A 24331-nucleotide genomic window follows, 5' to 3' on the forward strand; every position below is an offset into this window, starting at 1 on the left:
CAACCCCACCCCGCACCCCGCGAAGCAAACTCCCTCCGCTTCCGATTGGCCGAATTCGCGACACGTTGCGCTCGCCCGGACCAATGGGAGCGTTCCTTTTGCAGTGAGGGCCGGGAATGAGGGGGGTGGAGGGGAGGGGCGAGTGGTAGACCAATGGGAGTCTTCCATTGGCGGTCGGAGGGGAGGGGAGAGTGGGGGACAGAAGGGAGGGGGTGAGTGGGGGATCTCTGCTATTTGCGGACCAATGAGAGCGTCCCTTCTGCAGTGGGAGGGGCTAGTCGGGGCGGAGGGGAGGGGCGAGCCGGGTTTGCATAATTTATTGACCAATGGGAGCATCCCATCTGCAGTGGGCGGGGTTAGTAGGGGTGGTGGAGGGGAGGGGCAAGTGGTGGTGGTGGGGGAGGTTGAGATCCGCCATTGCTTGAGGAAGTCGTGGAGTTGATGGTCTGGTGGAGTCGTCCCTGGCGGAGTGAACACTGCGGAGCGGAGACTGTGGCGTGTGTAGATCAGTGTAGAGTGTAGTAGACTGTAGGCTAGTAGTAGACTGTAGGCTAGTAGTAGAGTGGCCTCTGCGTGTCGTGCTGCCATGGCTTCGCCTCCGAAGGAGCACCCCGACCTCAAGGGCGGACATCTCCCCGCGGGTAGCGACGCGGGCCGCGAGCCCGACTCTCTGTTGTTGTTGGGAGTCACGTGGGGTGTGTTGTTGTTGTTGTGAGTCACGTGGGGAGTGTTGTTGTTAGTCACGTGGGGAGTGTTGTTGTTGGGAGTCACGTGGGGAGTGTTGGGAGTCACGTGGGGAGTGTTGTTGTTGTGAGTCACGTGGGGAGTGTTGTTGGGAGTCACGTGGGGAGTGTTGTGAGTCACGTGGGGAGTGTTGTTGATGTGAGTCACGTGGGGAGTGTTGTTGTTGTGAGTCACGTGTGGAGTGTTGTTGTTAGTCACGTGTGGAGTGTTGTGAGTCACGTGGGGAGTGTTGTGAGTCACGTGGGGAGTGTTGTTGTTGGGAGTCACGTGGGGAGTGTTGTTGTGAGTCACGTGGGGAGTGTTGTTGTTAGTCACGTGGGGAGTGTTGTTGTTAGTCACGTGGGGAGTGTTGTTGTTGTTGTGAGTCACGTGGGGAGTGTTGTTGTTGGGAGTCACGTGGGGAGTGTTGTTGGGAGTCACGTGGGGAGTGTTGTTAGTCACGTGGGGAGTGTTGTTGTTAGTCACGTGGGGAGTGTTGTTGTTGGGAGTCACGTGGGGAGTGTTGTTGTTAGTCACGTGGGGAGTGTTGTTGTTGTTGTGAGTCACGTGGGGAGTGTTGTTGTTGGGAGTCACGTGGGGAGTGTTGTTGTTAGTCACGTGGGGAGTGTTGTTGTGAGTCACGTGGGGAGTGTTGTTGTGAGTCACGTGGGGAGTGTTGTTGTTGTGAGTCACGTGTGGAGTGTTGTGAGTCACGTGGGGAGTGTTGTTGTGAGTCACGTGGGGAGTGTTGTTGTTGAGTCACGTGTGGAGTGTTGTGAGTCACGTGGGGAGTGTTGTTGTGAGTCACGTGGGGAGTGTTGTTGTTGTGAGTCACGTGGGGAGTGTTGTTAGTCACGTGGGGAGTGTTGTTGTTAGTCACGTGGGGAGTGTTGTTGTTGTTGTGAGTCACGTGGGGAGTGTTGTTGTGAGTCACGTGGGGAGTGTTGTGAGTCACGTGGGGAGTGTTGTTGTTGGGAGTCACGTGGGGAGTGTTGTTGTTGTGAGTCACGTGGGGAGTGTTGTTGTGAGTCACGTGGGGAGTGTTGTTGTGAGTCACGTGGGGAGTGTTGTGAGTCACGTGGGGAGTGTTGTTGTTGCGAGTCACGTGGGGAGTCTTGTGAGTCACGTGGGGAGTGTTGTTGCGAGTCACGTGGGGAGTGTTGTTGTTGTGAGTCACGTGTGGAGTGTTGTGAGTCACGTGGGGAGTGTTGTTGTTGCGAGTCACGTGGGGAGTGTTGTGAGTCACGTGGGGAGTGTTGTTGTGAGTCACGTGGGGAGTGTTGTTGGGAGACACGTGGGGAGTGTTGTTGTGAGTCACGTGGGGAGTGTTGTTGTGGGTCACGTGGGGAGTGTTGTTGCGAGTAACGTGGGGAGTGTTGTGAGTCACGTGGGGAGTGTTGTTGCGAGTAACGTGGGGAGTGTGCATAACGTGGGGAGTGTTGTTGCGAGTAACGTGGGGAGTGTTGTGCGTAACGCGGGGAGTGTTGTGCGTAACGCGGGGAGTGTTGTGCGTAACGCGGGGAGTGTTGTGCGTAACGCGGGGAGTGTTGAGTCACGTGGGGAGTGTTGTTGTGGGTCACGTGGGGAGTGTTGTTGCGAGTAACGTGGGGAGTGTGCATAACGCGGGGAGTGTTGTGCGTAACGCGGGGAGTGTTGTGCGTAACGCGGGGAGTGTTGTGCGTAACGCGGGGATTGTGCGTAACGCGGGGAATGTTGCCAGCAACGCGAGGAGTGTTGCCAGCAACGCGAGGAGTGCCATAGACTCACACATAGATGTATAGACTCTCACTGAGAGCCCATAGACTCACAGATGTATAGACTCTCACTGAGAGCCATAGACTCACTGATTGCCCATAGACTCACACACAGATGTATAGACTCGCACTGAGGGCCATTGACTCACTGATAGCCCATAGACTCACACACAGATGTATAGACTCTCACTGAGAGACATAGACTCACTGATAGCCCATAGACTCGCACACAGATGTATAGACTCTCACTGAGAGCCATAGACTCACACACAGATGTATAGACTCTCACTGAGAGTCATAGACTCACTGAGAGCCCATAGACTCACACACAGATGTATAGACTCTCACTGAGAGCCCATAGACTCACACACAGATGTATAGACTCGCACTGAGAGCCATAGACTCACTGATAGCCCATAGACTCACACAGATGTATAGACTCTCACTGAGAGCCATAGACGCAATGATAGCCCATAGACTCACACACAGATGTATAGACTATCACTGAGAGCATAGACTCACTGATAGCCCATAGACTCACACACAGATGTATAGACTCACTGAGAGCCATAGACTCACTGAGAGCCCATAGACTCACACACAGATGTATAGACTCTCGCTGAGAGCCATAGACTCACTGATAGCCCATAGACACACACAGATGTATAGACTCTCACTGAGAGCCATAGACTCACACACAGATGTATAGACTCTCACTGAGAGCCATAGACTCACTGATAGCCCATAGACTCACACACAGATGTATAGACTCTCACTGAGAGCCCATAGACTCACTGAGAGCCCATAGACTCATACACAGATGTTTAGACTCTCACTGAGAGCCATAGACTCACTGAGAGCCCATAGACTCACACACAGATGTATAGACTCGCACTGAGAGCCATAGACTCACTGATAGCCCATAGACTCACACACAGATGTATAGACTCTCACTGAGAGCCATAGACTCACACTAAGAGCCATAGACTCACTGATATCCCATAGACTCACACACAGATGTATAGACTCTCACTGAGAGCCACTGACTCACTGATAGCCCATAGACTCACACACAGATGTATGGACTCTCACTGAGAGCCCATAGACTCACACACAGATGTATAGACTCGCACTGAGAGCCATAGACTCACTGAGATCCCATAGACTCACACACAGATGTATAAACTCGCACTGAGAGACATTGACTCACACTAAGAGCCATAGACTCACTGATAGCCCATAGACTCACACACAGATGTATAGACTCTCACTGAGAGCCATAGACTCACTGATAGCCCATAGACTCACAGATGTATAGACTCTCACTGAGAGCCATAGACTCACTGATAGCCCATAGACTCACAAATGTATAGACTCACTGAGAGCCCATAGACTCACTGATAGCCCGTGGACTCACACACAGATGTATAGACTCTCACTGAGAGCCATAGACGCAATGATAGCCCATAGACTCACACACAGATGTATAGACTCTCACTGAGAGCCCATAGACTCACACACAGATGTATAGACTCGCACTGAGAGCCATTGACTCACTGATAGCCCATAGACTCACACAGATGTATAGACTCTCACTGAGGGCCCATAGACTCACACACAGATGTATAGACTCTCACTGAGAGCCATTGACTCACTGATAGCCCATAGACTCACAGATGTATAGACTCTCACTGAGAGCCATAGACTCACTGATAGCCCATAGGCTCACACAGATGTATAGACTCTCACTGAGAGCCCATAGACTCACACACAGATGTATAGACTCGCACTGAGAGCCATTGACTCGCACTAAGAGCCATAGACTCACTGATATCCCATAGACTCACACACAGATGTATAGACTCTCACTGAGAGCCCATAGACTCGCACAGATGTATAGACTCTCACTGAGAGCCCATAGACTCACACACATGTATAGACTCGCACTGAGAGCCACGGACTCGCCCAGAGCCATGGACTCGCACACAGATGTATAGACTCTCACTGAGAGCCATAGACTCACTGATAGCCCATAAACTCACACACAGATGTATAGACTCTCACTGAGAGCCATAGACTCACTGATAGCCCATAAACTCACACACAGATGTATAGACTCGCACTGAGAGCCATGGACTCGCCCAGAGCCATGGACTCGCACACATGTTTAGACTCTCACTGAGAGCCATAGACTCACTGAGAGCCCATAGACTCACACACAGATGTATAGACTCTCACTGATAGCCCATAGACTCACACACATATGTATAGACTCTCACTGATAGCCCATAGACTCACACACAGATGTATAGACTCTCACTGAGAGCCATAGACTCACTGATAGCCCATAGACTCACACACAGATGTATAGACTCGCACTGAGAGCCATTGACTCACACTGAGAGCCATGGACTCGCTGAGAGCCATGGACTCGCCCAGAGCCATGGACTCGCACAGAGATCGATTTGAAGGAGGAGACTTGGGCACCGCAGCGGATGCGTCGCCACGCCGCATCCGCTGCGCCTGACCCGTCTGGCCCCAGTCACCTTGGGGGGTTCAGTGTGTCCACCGATAATTCACTATGCAACACAATTCTTGTTCCTGGGTACTAAGTGTTATAATTTTGTTTTATTGATTATGCCTGAAAAGTATCGAAAATGGCTATTATTTCTCACAAACTTTGCTTTTGTGACCTGGACTTTTACGTGAATGAAAGACGCAAATGCGCACATTTTCTCATTGAAAATAGGGACATTTCGAAATGGCACTGGCCTGGTCACAAAAGCAAAGTTTGTTAGGGAATGATAGCTATTTTCTGTACTTTTGAGGCATAAGCAATTAGGAAATAACACTTACTACCCAGGAACAATTGTTTTTGTTACACAGTATATCATGGATATAGAGTAAAAAGGCCATGATAGTCTTTTTTGGTTTGGGATTTAGATCGGGCGTAAATACAAATGTGGTGTCGTTAACTCACCACCACAAAGTCCCCCCAGTATAGCCTTGAACAAATTTGTAGGGGCAAGTGCTGTTAGCGAGCAGCGCCTGTGAAGGCCGGAACGGCACACGAGGGAGTAGGTGGCCAACACCACGCCCGGCCGCCTTTGTCTCCCCAGTGGCGATGCTTACAAACGCACCGCTACATCGGATACTCATTTGAAGCTGAGTCGACCTAGGGGAGGCCCTGTACCGGTTCAGATGATCGTCACTGACGGTGTTGGTGGCCGTGTGAGCGGGAATCTAACTTGGGTCGCCGGGTTCGTAGCGCTAATTGCTACACCACCGCTCCCCACCACCAGCATCACCACCAGCACCACCCTGGCACGGCCAATCGGTTTACGAGTTTGGAACTAACCGGTTGTTGATACGATAAGATTGGGGATTTTTTGGGTCATTCGGTAAAGTCACGTGGATAGGTTCAAAGCAATAACAAAAATAGCAAAATAACTATGACGTTTCGATCGCTACACGAGTGGGCCGTCACGAGGACGACCGTGTTTTTTTGTTATTTTCTTTGAACCTATCCCCGTGACTTTACCGGCAGACCCAAAGAATATGAATTCCTGCAGCCACGAAAGCTTTTTTAAGTCGAGCGATAAGAAGAATGGGTGCTTTTACCCCTTTCTGGCAATACAACGGTGGTTGTGTTAAGATATCCAAACACCGAATAGATTAAACCTTTGTTGCAAGGAATCCTGTTGGCGCATTAATCACACGTGGTTATTGCGGTGAACATGCAAACACACATGGCTCTGATCATTTTGCTTGCATTGTTTTTGAAAGCCGATTGGCCTACACCAGAGACGGCCTTCTTTAGGGCCGAGTCTCATCGGTGTCGGACCAGACAATGCCAGAAGTTGAACGGTACAAGGACACTGCACTACCAGAGCATTTCCAGCTCGGTGAGCCGCTACATAATGGTGACCCTTGCTATACTTTGATAATGGCAAAAGGTCCCATTTTATATTCGTAAACTACGGGACAACGGCTGTGAGAAAGAGCCTCGGCTCCATCGAATCCCTGCAGCGTAAATAAATATTCTGATTTTTTGCAATGTGGGGGGGAGGTGTAAAGCGGAGCACGCGACAACGCCGTGAGATGGCGGAACCCAGGGCCTCAACGAAGACTGGGGGCACGCAAGTGTGGGTAGCGTCGTCTCGAAGCATCCCAGTGCCCTCCTTGTGTGATGGTGACGACGATGACGACGATAATGACGATGACGACGATGATGACAATAATGACGACGACGACGACGATGATGACAATAATGATGATGATGATGACGATGCTGATGCCGACTATGACGACAACTATGATGATGACGACGACAACTATGACGATGACAATTGTAAATGCTGTGGATTTGCTCTCCAACACACCGGTGTGCTGTAGTAGTAACGAATTGGCCACGTTCTGTTGACGTGGCACTAAACTTTACTAATTGGCTGTGTCGGGTGGTGGTGGGTTTAACGACGCAACATTTATATTTTGACTTGATCTAATCCATCCGATCCGTCCGATGGTCATGCCTTGTGTGAGGGGGGCGATGCTGTGTCCCCCGTACAGATGGGAACGGATGGCGATCAGTCCACACACGGGTAGAGAATGAGTGAGATGGAACAGATGGAGATTAGTCCACACCCGGAGTAAGATGGAACAGATGGAGATTAGTCCACACACAGGTAGAGAATGAGTGAGATGGAACAGATGGCGATTAGTCCACACACGGGTAGAGAGTGAGTGAGATGGAACAGATGGCGATTAGTCCACACCCAGAGTAAGATGGAACAGATGGAGATTAGTCCACACACGGGTAGAGAGTGAGTGAGATGGAACAGATGGAGATTAGTCCACACACACGGGTAGAGAGTGAGTGAGATGGAACAGATGGAGATTAGTCCACACCTGGAGTAAGATGGAACAGATGGAGATTAGTCCACACACGGATAGAGAGTGAGTGAGATGGAACAAATGGAGATTAGTCCACACACGGATAGAGAGTGAGTGAGACGGAACAGATGGAGATTAGTCCACACACACGGGTAGAGAGGGAGTAAGATGGAACAGATGGAGATTAGTCCACACACGGGGTAGAGAGGGAGTGAAATGGAACAGATGGAGATTAGTCCACACACGAGGTAGAGAGGGAGTGAGATGGAACAGATGGAGATTAGTCCACACACAGGTTAGAGAGTGAGATGGAACACATGGAGATTAGTCCACACACGGTGTAGAAGGGAGTGAGATGGAACAGATGGAGATTAGTCCACACATGGGTAGAGAGGGAGTGAGATGGAACAGATGGAGATTAGTCCACACACGGGTAAAAGGGAGTGAGATGGAACAGATGGAGATTGGTCCACACACACGGGTAGAGAGTGAGTGAGATGGAACAGATGGAGATTAGTCCACACCTGGAGTAAGATGGAACAGATGGAGATTAGTCCACACACGGGTAAAAGGGAGTGAGATGGAACAGATGGAGATTGGTCCACACACACGGGTAGAGAGTGAGTGAGATGGAACAGATGGAGATTAGTCCACACCTGGAGTAAGATGGAACAGATGGAGATTAGTCCACACACAGATAGAGAGTGAGTGAGATGGAACAAATGGAGATTAGTCCACACACGGATAGAGAGTGAGATGGAACAGATGGAGATTAGTCCACACACGGGGTAGAGAGGGAGTGAGATGGAACAGATGGAGATTAGTCCACACACGGTGTAGAAGGGAGTGAGATGGAACAGATGGAGATTAGTCCACACACGGATAGAGAGTGAGTGAGATGGAACAAATGGAGATTAGTCCACTCACGGATAGAGAGTGAGTGAGATGGAACAAATGGAGATTAGTCCACACACACGGGTAGCGAGGGAGTGAGATTGAACAGATGGAGATTAGTCCACACATGGGGTAGAAGGGAGTGAGATGGAACAGATGGAGATTAGTCCACACACGGGGTAGAGAGGGAGTAAGATGGAACAGATGGAGATTAGTCTACACACGGGGTAGAGAGGGAGTGAGATGGAACAGATGGAGATTAGTCTACACACGGTGTAGAAGGGAGTGAGATGGAACAGATGGAGATTAGTCCACACACGGGTAGACAGGGAGTGAGATGGAACAGATGGAGATTAGTCCACACACGGGTAGAGAGGGAGTGAGATGGAACAGATGGAGATTAGTCCACACACGGATAGAGAGGGAGTGAGATGGAACAGATGGAGATTAGTCCACACACGGGTAGAAGGGAGTGAGATGGAACAGATGGAGATTAGTCCACACACGGGTAGAGTGAGTGAGATGGAACAGATGGAGATTAGTCCACACGGTGTAGAGAGTGAGTGAGATGGAACAGATGGAGATTAGTCCACACACGGGTAGAGAGGGAGTGAGATGGAACAGATGGAGATTAGTCCACACGGTGTAGAGAGTGAGTGAGATGGAACAGATGGAGATTAATCCACACACGGGGTAGAGAGTGAGTGAGAGGTTTGCTCTTGGCTTAGGGTTCATCACCACCATGGGCACGCGATCGCCGTATGACTACCGGTACGGTGATCAATACAACTCTGTGTGAGTCTTTGGGTCTCTAAACGAGTCTATGGGTCTCTAAGCGAGTCTACGGCTCTCAGTGTCGTTCAATACCTCTGTGTGAGTCTATGGGTCTCTAAGTGAGTCTATGGGTCTCTATGTGAGTCTACGGCTCTGTGTTTGTATACATCTCTGTGCGAGTCTATGGGTCTCTAAGCGAGTCTATGGGTCTCCAAGCGAGTCTGACGCTGTCAGTGTCATTCTATACATCTCTGTGCGAGTCTATGGGTCTCTAAGCGAGTCTATACATCTGTGTGAGTCTATGGGTCTCTAAGCGAGTCTATGGGTCTCTAAGCGAGTCTATACATCTGTGTGAGTCTATGGGCCTCTAAGCGAGTCTATGGGTCTCTAAGCGAGTCTACGGGTCTCAGTGTGTTTCTATACATCTGTGCGAGTCTATGGGTATAAACTAAACTATTTTTACGTTTTGCAGGTAAGGCTCCACCTGAGCTCCGCAGCTCTTATTCCACGCTTTCTATGAACTCGCTGTCTGTCGTTGTATCCTCAAATCTTGTAACTCAATTTTAACCCACTTCCCAATGTGCTATCGACTGTAAACTTGGTATACCTATGTCATACTGATGACAATACTATATGCTATCATAAAAAACAAAAAAATTAAACATTCTTTTTTATATGTTATGTTTCGGCCTGGGTCTAATTGTCCACGCTCAACTGACGTTGGCTGTAAATCACCACGGCCCCTTACGTTATGGCAAGCTTCGGGGCCACTTCCTGGAGTCGTGGAGTTCTTCCATTACGAGTACGGTACATTTCATTAAAGCGTGTTTAAAAAAAAAAGTGTTTTTAAATATTACTTTTTCAAAAGCAGACCTGGCGATCACAAATGACAGCTCGGCCAAGTGGCTCGTCGTCGTTATCCCGTGGGGTTTTATTCGCAGAAGCCACGTAACCCTCAAACGCGCCGGTGACTTTGATCGCCAACGTGGAAGGTGAAATACGGGAGGAGCCGGAGAAAAATCCACGCAGCGACCACCACGGGGGGGGGGGGGGGGGGGAGGCGGAGGGTCGCTGGACATTGCAGACTCCGAATACAGATAGTCCCCGACTTACGATGGGGTCCGACTTACGATATTTCGACCTTACGATGGCGGTACGACAGAAATTGTCGAATATTTTAAATTTCGCGCGGCAGGCAAACGCGGCAGCGTACGAGGTACGAATCTGTACGTTGGGACGCTGCCGGGATGTACGCGCCTCCAGCTTGGCATGGCGATGCCTCGCTCTCGGCAGCGGTCGACGGAGTTCAGTTGTCCTCGGGGGTTAGCGCGTGTACATTTTTTTCCCGTGTTTTTTTTTGCGTTTCAAAGCATGTTGAAAGTTTTATTTTTAAATAGCCGATAGGATTGTTTCCTGAACAAACTTTCTATTAAATTGCAGCTCAGATAGGTAGGCTAAGAATGAACCTTTTTTTTTACTTTACATTTTACCGTGCAATGCAGTGTTGTAATTAATAAATGCGTGCAGTATATAGTTTATATTCTTAGCTCTTTCGGTAAAGTCACGTTGAAGGGAATCAATAAAATAATAAAATATATATAAAACAATAAAAATTCTCACGACGTTTCGACCATAACACAAACGGTCGTCATCAGGTGTGAAAAGCAACGGCAAGAAACATTTGAAAGAAGCGGCGGTTAGCATTTATTTATTTATTTTTAAACGGTGTTTGTATTTATTTACTTAAAAAAAACCGTTAGCACCACGGGCAGCGATTTGGCAGTTTGTTTAGAAGAACGAATCCATCTATGTTCTGAAAAGAGGAGTGGGGAGACGAAAAATTAATGTATGCTGTCCGAAAGCCACTGTAAGCGTGAACAATCGTATATAGTTTATACAGTACGGTACTGTAAATTGCTCTCTTTTGCTAAATTATCACCATTCTTTAAGACTCCTGGGTAGGCTAGGCCATCTTCGACTTACGATATTTTTGACTTACGATGGGGTCGTCGTAACCCATCTCCATCGTGAGTAGAGGACTACCCTGTACACGACAGGGAGGTAACATCTCGCGTGCATTCCATGGACTGCGCAGTGAGTGATAGATTTGTGTGGTGGGGGGTGGGGTTGTGGAGTGGTGGTGGAGCGGTTCGCGCTGCGCTACCAGGCCTCGTGTTCGATTCCTGCTCGCGGCCAGCGGTAAATATTCGAACCGGTCCTGGGCCTCCCCTAGGTCGACTCGGCCATAAATGAGTACCAGATGCGGTGTGTTGGCCACTCCGCCCCCCTCGTGTGCCGTGCCGGCCTTAATAGATGCTGCTCGCAAACAGCACTGCCCATAGACTCAGCACTGCCCATAGGCTCAACACTGCCCCATAGACTCAACACTGCACCATAGACTCAGCACTGCCCATAGGCTCAACACTGCCCCATAGACTCAACACTGCCCATAGACTCAGCACTGCCCCATAGACTCAACACTGCACCATAGACTCAACATTGCTCATACTCAACATTGCTCATAGACTCAACACTGCCCCATAGACTCAACACTGCCCATAGACTCACCACTGCCCCATAGACTCAACACCGCCCAATAGACTCAGCACTGCCCCATAGACTCAACACTTCCCCATAGACTCAACACTTCCCCATAGACTCAACACTGCACCATAGACTCAACATTGCTCATAGACTCAACACTGCCCCATAGACTTAACACTGCCCATAGACTCACCACTGCCCCATAGACTCAACACTGCCCCATAGACTCAGCACTGCCCCATAGACTCAACACTGCACCATAGACTCAACACTTCCCCATAGACTCAACACTTCCCCATAGACTCAACACTGCACCATAGACTCAACACTGCCCATAGACTCAACACTGCACCATAGACTCAACACTGCACCATAGACTCAACACTGCCCCATAGACTCAACACTGCCCATAGACTCAACACTGCCCCATAGACTAAACACTGCCCCATAGACTCAACACTGCCCCATAGACTCAACACTGCCCCATAGACTCAACACTGCACCATAGACTCAACACTGCCCACAGACTCATCGCTGCCCATAGACTCATCGCTGCCCATAGACTCAACGCTGCCCATAGACTCAACGCTGCCCATAGACTCATCTCTGCCCGTAGACTCAACACTGCCCATAGACTCAACCGTTCCCCATAGACTCAACACTGCCACATAGACTCAACACTGCCCATAGACTCAACACTGCCCATATACTCAACACTGCCCCATAGACTCAACACTGCCCCATAGACTCAACACTGCCCCATAGACTCAACACTGCCCCATAGACTCAACACTACACCATAGACTCAACACTGCAGCATAGACTCAACACTGCACCATAGACTCAACACTGCCCATAGACTCAACACTGCGCCATAGACTCAACACTGCACCATTGACTCAACACTGCACCATAGACACAACACTGCCCATAGACTCAACACCGCACCATAGACTCAGCACTGCCCATAGACTCAACACTGCCCATAGACTCAACACTGCACCATAGACTCAACACTGCACCATAGACTCAACACTGCCCATAGACTCAACACTGCCCATAGACTCAACACTGCACATAGACTCAACACTGCCCATAGACTCACCACTGCCCCATAGACTCAACACTGAAGCATAGACTCAGCACTTCCCCATAGACTCAACACTACACCATAGACTCAACACTGCAGCATAGACTCAACACTGCACCATAGACTCAACACTGCCCATAGACTCAACACTGCCCATAGACTCAACACTGCGCCATAGACTCAACACTGCACCATTGACTCAACACTGCACCATAGACACAACACTGCCCATAGACTCAACACCGCACCATAGACTCAGCACTGCCCATAGACTCAACACTGCCCATAGACTCAACAATGCACCATAGACTCAACACTGCACCATAGACTCAACACTGCCCATAGACTCAACACTGCCCATAGACTCAACACTGCGCCATAGACTCAACACTGCACCATTGACTCAACACTGCACCATAGACACAACACTGCCCATAGACTCAACACCGCACCATAGACTCAGCACTGCCCATAGACTCAACACTGCCCATAGACTCAACAATGCACCATAGACTCAACACTGCACCATAGACTCAACACTGCCCATAGACTCAACACTGCCCATAGACTCAACACTGCACCATAGACTCCACACTGCACCATAGACTCAACACTGCACCATAGACTCAACACTGCCCCATAGACTCACCTTGAGCTCAGGCTGCAGCTCCGTATCGACTAAACACCACGCATAAGATAAGACTGCGATCGCTATCGGGCGGGGAGGCGGTGTGTGTGTGTACGCGTGGTGTGTGTGTGTGTGCGTGCGCGGTGTGTGTGTGTACGCGCATTGTGTGTGTGTGTGTGTACGCGCGTTGTGTGTGTGTGTGTGTGCGCGCGCGGTGTGTGTGTGTACGCGCGGTGTGTGTGTGTGCGCGCGGTGTGTGTGGATACAGGTGGGCCTCCTTCCCAGGGCGGTTGGGAGCGATCGATGCCGCGGCGACGGCGTTGTCGTAAAGCCGCGGCGGCGGCGATGCCGACGTTCGTCAACAGGGCACTCGATTTTAATCCACTCTCCGTTCCCCTCCCGCCCACCCTTCCTCGTCTCTCCCCTCATCTCCCCCCCCACCACCGCATCTCCCTCCTCCCCCCGCCCCATGTCTCCCCCCACGTCTCCCTCGCGTCTACCCCTGCTTCCCTTTCTCTACCCCCCTTGCCTCCCCCTGCATCTCTTCCCACCCCCATGTCTACCCACGCTTCTACCCCCGTGTCTCCCCCTGCATCTCCGTCTCTCCCTCGGTCACCCACCCCCCACCCCCGTCTCTCAGTGAGAGCCGGCGGGATGCGGATCGTGCAGAAGCACCACCCTGGGTCCCCCGCGGCACCCGTCCCCAGCAAGCCGGACGAGCACGGCGAGGAGGAGGAGGAGGAAGAGGAGACGCCCGCCCCGTACGGTCACAGCATGGCCACCACAGCACCACCACCCGCACCGCCAGCGACGCGTCTCGCATTCGCCACCACCAATGGACATTGCCTCCCTCCAGCCCTGCCTCTAGTTTTGCCTCTAGGCCTGCATCTAGCCCTGCATCTAGGCCTGCCTCTTGGCCTGCGTCTTGGCCTGCCTCTAGACCTGCATCTAGGCCTGCATCTAGGCCTGCATCTAGGCCTGCATCTAGGCCTGCCTCTTGGCCTGCCTCTTGGCCTGCATCTAGGCCTGCATCTAGGCCTGCCTCTAGGCCTGCATCTAGGCCTGAATCTAGGCCTGCCTCTTGGCCTGCCTCTAGGCCTGCCTCTAGGCCTGGGTCTAGGCCTTGGTCTAGGTCTGCATCTAGACTTGCCTCTAGACCTGCATCTAGGCCTGCATCTAGGCCTGCATCTAGGCCTGCATCTAGGCCTTAATCTAGGCCTGCCTCTTGGCCTGCCTCTTGGCCTGCATCTAGGCCTGCATCTAGGCCTGCCTCTAGGCCTGCATCTAGGCCTGCCTCTTGGCCTGCATCTAGGCCTGCCTCTAGGCCTGGGTCTAGGCCTGGGTCTAGGTCTGCATCTAGACTTGCATCTAGGCTTGCATCTAGACCTTCCTCTAGGCCTGCATCTAGGCCTGCATCTAGACCTTCCTCTAGGCCTGCATCTAGGCCTGCATCTAGGCCTGCCTCTTGGCCTGCATCTAGCGCTTCCTCTAGGCCTGCATCTCGGCCTGCATCTAGACCTGCCTCAAGACCTGCATCTAGACCTTCCTCTAGGCCTGAATCTAGGCCTGCCTCTTGGCCTGCATCTAGACGTGAATCTAGGCCTGCCTCTTGGCCTGCCTCTAGGCCTGGGTCTAGGCCTGCATCTAGGCCTGCATCTAGGCCTGCCTCTAGGCCTGCATCTAGGCCTGCATCTAGGCCTGAATCTAGGCCTGCCTCTTGGCCTGCCTTTTGGCCTGCGTCTTGGCCTGCCTCTAGACCTGCATCTAGGCCTGCATCTAGGCCTGCATCTAGGCCTGCATCTAGGCCTGCCTCTTGGCCTGCCTCTTGGCCTGCATCTAGGCCTGCATCTAGGCCTGCCTCTAGGTCTGCATCTAGGCCTGTATCTAGGCCTGAATCTAGGCCTGCCTCTTGGCCTGCCTCTTGGCCTGCATCTAGGCCTGCCTCTAGGCCTGCCTCTAGGCCTGGGTCTAGGCCTGGGTCTAGGTCTGCATCTAGACTTGCCTCTAGACCTGCATCTAGGCCTGCATCTAGGCCTGCATCTAGGCCTGAATCTAGGCCTGCCTCTTGGCCTGCCTCTTGGCCTGCCTCTTGGCCTGCATCTAGGCCTGCATCTAGGCCTGCATCTAGGCCTGCCTCTAGGCCTGCATCTAGGCCTGAATCTAGACCTGCCTCTTGGCCTGCCTCTTGGCCTGCATCTAGGCCTGCCTCTAGGCCTGCCTCTAGGCCTGAGTCTAGGCCTGGGTCTAGGTCTGCATCTAGACTTGCATCTAGGCCTGCATCTAGACCTTCCTCTAGGCCTGCATCTAGGCCTGCATCTAGGCCTGCATCTAGACCTTCCTCTAGGCCTGCATCTAGGCCTGCCTCTTGGCCTGCATCTAGCGCTTCCTCTAGGCCTGCATCTCGGCCTGCATCTAGACCTGCCTCTAGACCTGCATCTAGACCTTCCTCTAGGCCTGAATCTAGGCCTGCCTCTTGGCCTGCTTCTAGACGTGAATCTAGGCCTGCATCTTGGCCTGCATCTAGGCCTGCCTCTAGGCCTGCATCTAGGCCTGTATCTAGGCCTGCCTCTTGGCCTGCCTCTTGGCCTGCATCTAGGCCTGCCTCTAGGCCTGGGTCTAGGCCTGGGTCTAGGCCTGCATCTAGGCCTGCCTCTAGGCCTGCATCTAGGCCTGCATCTAGGCCTGAATCTAGGCCTGCATCTAGGCCTGCATCTAGGCCTGCATCTAGGCCTGCATCTAGGCCTGCATCTAGGTCTGCCTCTTGGCCTGCCTCTTGGCCTGCCTCTAGGCCTGCCTCTAGGCCTGCCTCTAGGCCTGCCTCTAGGCCTTCATCTAGACCTGCATCTATTTTTGCCTCTAGGCCTGCCTCTAACCCTGCCTCTTGACCTGCATCTAGGCCTGCCTCTAGGCCTGCCTCTAACCCTGCCTCTAGGCCTGGGTCTAGCTCCGCCTCTAGGCCTGTGTCTAGCCCTGCATCTAGGCCTGCATCTCGGCCTGCCTCTAACCCTGACTCTCGGCCTGCCTCTACGCATGCTTCTAGGCCTGTCTCTAGGCCTGCCTCTAGGCCTGCCTCTAGGCCTTCATCTAGACCTGCATCTATTTTTGCCTCTAGGCCTGCCTCTAACCCTGCCTCTTGACCTGCATCTAGGCCTGCCTCTAGGCCTGCCTCTAACCCTGCCTCTAGGCCTGGGTCTAGCTCCGCCTCTAGGCCTGTGTCTAGCCCTGCATCTAGGCCTGCATCTCGGCCTGCCTCTAACCCTGACTCTCGGCCTGCCTCTACGCCTGCTTCTAGGCCTGTCTCTAGGCCTGCCTCTAGGCCTGACTCTTGGCCTGCCTCTAACCCTGCCTCTAGGCCTGCCACTTGGCCTGCCGCTAGGCCTGCCTCTAGGCCTGCCTCTAGGCCTGTCTCTAGGCCTGTCTCTAGGCCTGCCTCTAGGCCTGCCTCTAGGCCTGCCTCTAGGCCTGACTAGGCATTTATACCATTACCATGTCCACTGTCACCACCACCATCATCACCAACAACCACAATCGCCATTTGCCTCTAAGTGGCGGTAACATCACCACGGCGCTTGTGCCAAGCTAGGTGCTCTGTGAGACCACGTGAAGTGTCGAAAGCCCGCTGGCAGGAGGTCACGTGACAGACTCTGGTGCCATGGATTGACTGCTGTACCAGGCTAGGTGAAGGACGAGGTCACAGGACAGTCCCAGTTGCCATAGGTTGACTGCTGTGCCAGGCTCGGTGCAGGTCACGGGACAGACCCAGGTACCATGGGCTGACTGCTGTGCCAGGCTATGTGCAGCAGGAGGTCACGGGACAGACCCATGTGCCATGGGTTGACCGACTGAGATGACTGGCTGATGTGCCCCCTAAATATCATCCCCACCATCGCCACCGTGACCACTCCTGGTGCCGCGTCTCACCCCTGCTGTGCTTATTGTCCGTCGTTTCAGGCCGGCGCCCAAGCCGCCAGTCGTCGTCGTGTCCGGAGCCATCGCCAGGGTGAGTCTCAATTTCTCCACGTCTCCCCGACACAAAGACAGAGACCCCTTCCGCCCGTGTAGCCTCCTTCAGCAGGCTGTCGGGGAAAGTGCTCTTGGCAGCGAGTAGCCGCGCCTATGGAAGTCTGCCGGCATTGTGATGCACAAAGTGGGTGGGGTGGCCAGCACCACGCCCGGCCGGCTTTGTCTCTCCAAGCGATGATGTTTACTCCACACCACCGCTACACCACGTAATCATTTGAGGCCGAGTCGACCTAGGGGAGGCCCAGGACCGATTTGGATAATCGTCACCGGTGGTGGCCGTGAGCGGGAATCATTCTCGTCGCCGGGTTCGTCGCACAGCGCGCTAAACGCCGCGCCACCACTCCCCACGAGACAAAGATCGCACCGTATAGCCTCAACGAGTAACACCTATGAAGGCCGGCACTGTGGGCCCCTGTGTGAGTCTCTGGGTCTGTAGATGTGTCCAAGTGAGTCTGTGGGTCCGTGTGAGTCTGTCGGTGTCTGTGTTAGTCTGAGTCTCCCTGTGAATTTGTGTGTGTGTGTGTGCGCGCGTCTGTGGGTGTCTCTGTTGGTGTCTGTGTGACTGGGCGTCTGAGCGAGTCTCTGTGTGAGTGTCTCTGTGCGAGTCTGCGCGAGTCTCTGTGTAAGTCTCTGCGCGAGTCTCTGCGTGAGTCTATCTTTGTGTCTCTATCTTTGTGTGTTTATCTGTGTGTCTGTGTATTTATCTGTGTCTGTGTGACTGGGCGTCTGAGCGAGTCTCTGTGTGTGTGAGTCTGCGTGAGTGTGTGTGCGTGAGTGCGTGAGTCTCTGCGCGAGTCTCTGCGTGAGTCTATCTTTGTGTCTCTATCTTTGTGTGTTTATCTGTGTGTCTGTGTATTTATCTGTGTCTGTGTGTCTGGGCGTCTGAGCGAGTCTCTGTGTGTGTGAGTCTGCGTGAGTGTGTGTGCGTGAGTGCGTGAGTCTCTGTGCGAGTCTCTGTGCGAGTCTCTGCGCGAGTCTCTATCTTTGTGTATTTATCTGTGTGTGTCTCTTTGTGTGTGTATATTTATCTGTGTGTCTGTGCGTGTGGTCTCAGGGGGATAAGGACTTCCCCCCAGAGGCTGTGAAAGTCGCTCACGAGAAGCCACAGCCGAAGGTGGAGCGCAACTGGGCGACTCCTCACGTCAACGCACACATCCAGCAGCCTCGCAAGTGAAGGGCTCGCCACACATTCACTGACACACACTGACATACACACACAGACACTGACATACACACACACACTGACATACACACACACTGACACACTGACACTGACATACACACACTGACTAATACACACACTGACTAATACACACACTGACTAATACACACACACTGACTAATACACACACACTGACTAATACACACACACTGACTAATACACACACACTGACATACACACCAACTGACATATACACACACTGACAAACACACTGACATACACACAGACACTGACAGACACTGACACAGACACTGACACACACACTGACATACACACACACACTGACATACACACACTGACATACACACAGATACTAACACTGACACACACACACTGACTAACACACACACACTGACACACACACACTGACATACACACAGATACTAACACTGACACACACACACTGACTAACACACACACACTGACACACACTGACTTACACTGACTTACACACAGACACTGACTAACACACACACAGACACTGACTAACACACACACAGACACTGACTAACACACACACAGACACTGACTAACACACACATACACTGACATTGACACACACACTGACATTGACACACTGACATTGACACACACACTGACATTGACACACACACACTGACATGGACACAGATACATAAGGACATGTAGAAATGCACACACACACGCCCCACACACACACACTCCACACACTCACACCCCACACACACACACTCACGCCCCACACACGCCCCACACACACACACACACGCCCCACACACACACACATGCCCCACACTCACGCCCCACACACACACACTCACGCCCCACACACGCCCCACACACACACACACACGCCCCACACACACACACACGCCCCACACACACACACACGCCCCACACACACACACGCCCCACACACACACACACACACGCCCCACACACACACGCCCCACACACACACGCCCCACACACACACACACACGGATACATAGAGACACAGAGATATGTAGACACTCGACCACACAAAGACCCCCATATAGCCTTAACAGACTGCTGGGGGCAAGTGCTATCGGCGCTGGCACAACGCACTTAAGCACGTACATACACAACCTTGTACACACCCACTGACCTTTACACACACACACCTACACATATACCGTTACACGCACACATGCATACTTTTACACACGCACACGCACGTACCGTGACACACGCACACACCACGTACCTACACACGCACCGTGACACACACACGTACCTACACACGTACCGTGACACACACACGCACACATCACGTACCTACACACGTACCTACACACGTACCGTGACACACGTACCGTGACACACGTACCGTGACACACGCACACACCACGTACCTACACACGTACCGTGACACACGCACACACCACGTACCTACACACGCACACATCACGTACCTACACACGCACCGTGACACACGCACGTACCTACACACGTACCGTGACACACACACGTACCTACACACGTACCTACACGTACCGTGACACACACACGTACCTACACACGCACCGTGACACACGTACCGTGACACACACACGTACCTACACACGCACCGTGACACACGTACCGTGACACACGCACACACCACGTACCTACACACGTACCGTGACACACACACACGTACCTACACACAGGTGTGTCCCCCACGCTCTTTAACGGTGGCCTCCTGGCCTCCGTCACCGCCGCTGAGGGGCGTGAGGGCAGTCTTTGGTTTAGCGACAGAATTCCACGTCGTGCCCTCCAGGAATATGATTCCTGCCCCCCCCCTCTATCGCTCTCTTAATTCTCATTCCGAGTTCTGACGGAAACAGACTTTTTTTTTTACATTGTCCATAACAGAGCTTTTATTTTTTTGGTCGGGTCTAGGTCGCGTGAATACAAACGAGTTGTGTCGTCAAACCCGCCACCACCCGACACAGCCGATTAGTAAATGGGGTTAAACGATAACATTCGCATCTACGCGATATAACCTAAAAACACCTCTTGTCATGGATGATATTGGGCGCAAAAGGCCCTGCTGCATTGTTAAACAGATTTGTGTTTCTCTTCAGCCGCTCGGCACCAACTTGCGCGCCGGTTTATAGTCGTAGTGGCGCCTCGTAAATGCCGGCGTGAAGGTAAAATTTCTACAGTGTTTGTGTCGTCGTTTCGCTGACGACGGTAATGGTGACGATGATAAGTGCTTTATGCTCTACGCTTTATTTTAACAATTATTCGCGGCTGTTTTTTTTTTTGCGCAATGTCAACACACGCCAAGGACAGCCTGTTGCTGTGCTGTTGTTGAATCTTAATCCAGTCTCAAATCCCACCCCCCCCCCCCCCCACCGAGTCTCAACGACACGCAGACTCTGAGATCCGCCCTCCCAGAGTCTCGCCACAGACTCCTAGACCTGAGTCTCAACGATGCAGACTCTGAGATGCGGTCTCCCAGAGTCTCGCCTCAGACTCCTAGACCTGAGTCTCAACGACGCAGATTCTGAGATCCGCTCTCCCAGAGTCTCAACACAGACTCCTAGACCTGAGTCTCAACGACACAGACTCTGAGATCCGCTCTCCCAGAGTCTCACCACAGACTCCTAGACCTGAGTCTCAACGACACAGACTCTGAGATCCGCTCTCCCAGAGTCTCGCCACAGACTCCTAGACCTGAGTCTCAACGACACAGATTCTGAGATCCGCTCTCCCAGAGTATCGCCACAGACTCCTAGACCTGAGTCTCAACGACGCAGATTCTGAGATCCGCTCTCCCAGAGTCTCGACACAGACTCCTAGACCTGAGTCTCAACGATGCAGATTCTGAGATCCGCTCTCCCAGAGTCTCGACACAGACTCCTAGACTTGAGTCTCAATGACGCGGACTCTGAGATCCGCTCTCCCAGAGTCTCGCCACAGACTCCTAGACTTGAGTCTCAATGACGCGGACTCTGAGATCCGCTCTCCCAGAGTCTCGACACAGACTCCTAGACTTGAGTCTCAATGACGCGGACTCTGAGATCCGCTTTCCCAGAGTCTCGCCACAGACTCCTAGACCTGAGTCTCAACGACACAGACTCTGAGATCCGCTTTCCCAGAGTCTCGCCACAGACTCCTAGACCTGAGTCTCAACGACACAGACTCTGAGATCCGCTCTCCCAGAGTCTCGCCGCAGATGCCTAGACCTGAGTCTCAATGACGCGGACTCTGAGATCCGCTCTCCCAGAGTCTCGCCTCAGACTCCTAGACCTGAGTCTCAACGACACGGACTCTGAGATCCGAGTGTCAATGCAGACTCCCAGAGTCTCAATGCAGATTATGAGACCCGGTCTCCCAAAGTCTCAACGGAGACTCTGAGTCTCGGCTGTGGCCGTGTCCCCCGTGTCCCCCGTGTCCCCCCTGTCCCCCGTGTCCCCCGTGTCCCCCCTGTCCCCCGTGTCCCCAAGCGAGCGCTGCCCCGAGGTGTAATTGGCCGTCCCCTCCCCCCCCCCCCCCCCCCGCACTTCGGCTTTGTTCTTCACCCAAAGACGTCGCCGGGCTCATCGAGTCTCCACCGTCGGCCTAAGGGAGGGGGTGAAACGTCCGACACTAAATGAGCGACATTTTTTTGTCCGCGCGCACACAACGCACGCTCCCACAACGCACGCTCCCACAACGCACGCTCCCACAACGCACGCCCCCACAACGCATGCTCCCACAACGCACGCTCCCACAACGCACGCCCCCACAACGCACGCTCCCACAACGCACGCCCCCACAACGCACGCCCCCACAACGCACGCTCCCACAACGCACGCCCCCACAACGCACGCCCCCACAACGCACGCTCCCACAATGCACGCTCCCACAACGCACGCCCCCACAACGCACGCTCCCACAACGCACGCTCCCACAATGCACGCTCCCACAACGCACGCTCCCACAACTCACGCCTGCACAACGCACGCTCCCACAACGCACGCTCCCACAACGCACGCCCGCACAACGCACGCTCCCACAAAGCACGCTTCCACAACGCACGCTCCCACAACGCACGCCCCCACAACGCACGCTCCCACAACGCACGCTCCCACAACGCACGCTCCCACAACGCACGCCCCCACAACGCACGCCTCCACAACGCACGCTCCCACAACGCACGCCCCCACAACGCACGCCCCCACAACGCACGCCCCCACAACGCACGCTCCCACAACGCACGCTCCCACAACGCACGCTCCCACAACGCACGCTCCCACAACGCACGCCCCCACAACGCACGCCCCCACAACGCACGCCCCCACAACGCACGCCCCCACAACGCACGCCCGCACAACGGAGACCAGCGGCGGAGTTCAGTTCCACGGGTTTGTAACCGCAGCGCGTCTGCGGCGGCGGCGGCGGCGGCGGTGGTGGTGGTGGTGGGGAGATGGTCGTTGTTCCGTGTTCTCTTCGTCGGTGCGATTGGAGAGAGGTGGTGGCGGGGACAGGGTGGGGAGGGGCGAATGAGGATCGCTCACCGGGGGGCGGGGGGGCGTGGGGGGAAATACTGAGCGGCATCGGTTGCGTGTCAAACCGATCCTTTGATTTGTTTTACACTCCCCCACCCCCCACCCACCCCCGAGCTCCGATTTAACCCTGAAGAACACTAAACCCCCAAAAATCGCGATGTAGGAAGTCGTGCGGCGATCTTTTTTGTTGTTGTTTGACGCCGTGATGTCATTTTATGTTAATGCGAAACTGCCCACCGGGGACTCGTAACGGGGGGGGGGGGGGGGGCTCCCTCCCCCGGTCCCCCCTCCGTCTCGGAGCGGTCGTCCAAACGGCGCGACCCGAGGCCGCCCGCCCGCTCCTCTCCGTCTCTTCTCGGCAACTCTGCCCGCGGCGCTCGGCGACTGTCCGCGGGCGCCTCCTTCCCACCGGCCCCTCCCTGGGTTCTGGCACCGGTGAGACGCCGTTCACTTTTGTGACACCGACGGCTCGGGCCGTTCGAGATTGACGGGGGAGGGGGGGGGGGAGACGGGGGGAGGGGTGGGAGGGGTGGGACCACGGCACTCGAGGGGGCTCGCAGCGGCCGCGTGAATGACTTACAGCAGACAGGAGAGCATTGGCTCATGGACAGGATACTCAGCGGCCTTTCCGAGGGCTTTTGAGAGGTCGTGACCCACCGCCTCCCCCACTCTCTCCCGCCGGGGTTGTTGTCCCCTTCGTGTTGTCGGACCACGGCGATGGCCGTGCCGGAATCGCGTCGCCAAGCCAATGGCCGCATGGGGTACCGGGGGGGGGGGGGGGGGGGGAAAGTTGTAATTGAAATAAAATTCTGCCGCGCAAAACCGAAAACCGTCGGGAGGTGTTTTTTTATTTTTTATTTTATTTTAATGCACGTCTCCCTTGCGATTAGCGGGCGTGAGGAGCGCCCGGAACGCCGAGTATCTTGGTTGCCGGAATGAGGGCTTCAAATATCATCATCATCGTCGTCGTCGTCATCGCCAGCAGCAGCAGCGGCGGTCCGATGCTGCACCACGCGCTACGAAACCCCGGCAGAGAGCCGGGTTCCATTACCCGCTCACGGCCAACAACGCCAGTGGCGATTATCTGAGCCGGTCCTGGGCCCCTCCCCTAGGTCGACTCGGCCCCAAACGGGTCACATGGTGCTGTGGTGGTGCAGTAAACATCGCCACTGCGGAGGCAAAGGACGGCCGGGCGAGGTTGCTAGCCACCCGGCCCCTTTCGCGTGCCGTTCCGTCCTTCATGGGTGCTGCTTGCGAACGGCACTTGCCCCGACAGTCTGCTACGGCCATACGGGGGGGGGGGGT

At 53.6% G+C, this 24331-nt stretch overlaps 1 protein-coding gene across 1 annotated transcript; it reads left to right on the plus strand.

Annotated features, from left to right (window-relative positions):
- Positions 1-381: 381 nt before the first annotated feature.
- On the plus strand, positions 382-23800 carry DAP (death associated protein). Its single transcript, XM_032979506.2, has 4 exons — positions 382-641; positions 13941-14061; positions 17252-17300; positions 18378-23800. The coding sequence occupies exons 1-4, from the start codon at positions 587-589 to the stop codon at positions 18495-18497; spliced, it is 345 nt and encodes a 114-aa protein (XP_032835397.1). The 5' UTR covers positions 382-586; the 3' UTR covers positions 18498-23800.
- Positions 23801-24331: the final 531 nt, after the last annotated feature.

The sequence above is a fragment of the Petromyzon marinus genome, chromosome 73 (genome assembly GCF_048934315.1).
Source record: "Petromyzon marinus isolate PM22_M1 ecotype Great Lakes invasive population chromosome 73, UKy_Petmar_22M1.pri1.0, whole genome shotgun sequence".
NCBI lineage: Eukaryota > Metazoa > Chordata > Hyperoartia > Petromyzontiformes > Petromyzontidae > Petromyzon > Petromyzon marinus.

Excerpts from the sequence above, each read along its gene's own strand:
- DAP (XM_032979506.2), top strand. The coding sequence starts at position 587 with ATGGCTTCGCCTCCGAAGGAGCACCCCGACCTCAAGGGCGGACATCTC. Across the intron at positions 642-13,940 it reads GGGCGGACATCTCCCCGCGG|TGAGAGCCGGCGGGATGCGG; the intron begins GTAGCGACGCGG and ends CCCGTCTCTCAG. Across the intron at positions 17,301-18,377 it reads TGTCCGGAGCCATCGCCAGG|GGGGATAAGGACTTCCCCCC; the intron begins GTGAGTCTCAAT and ends GTGTGGTCTCAG.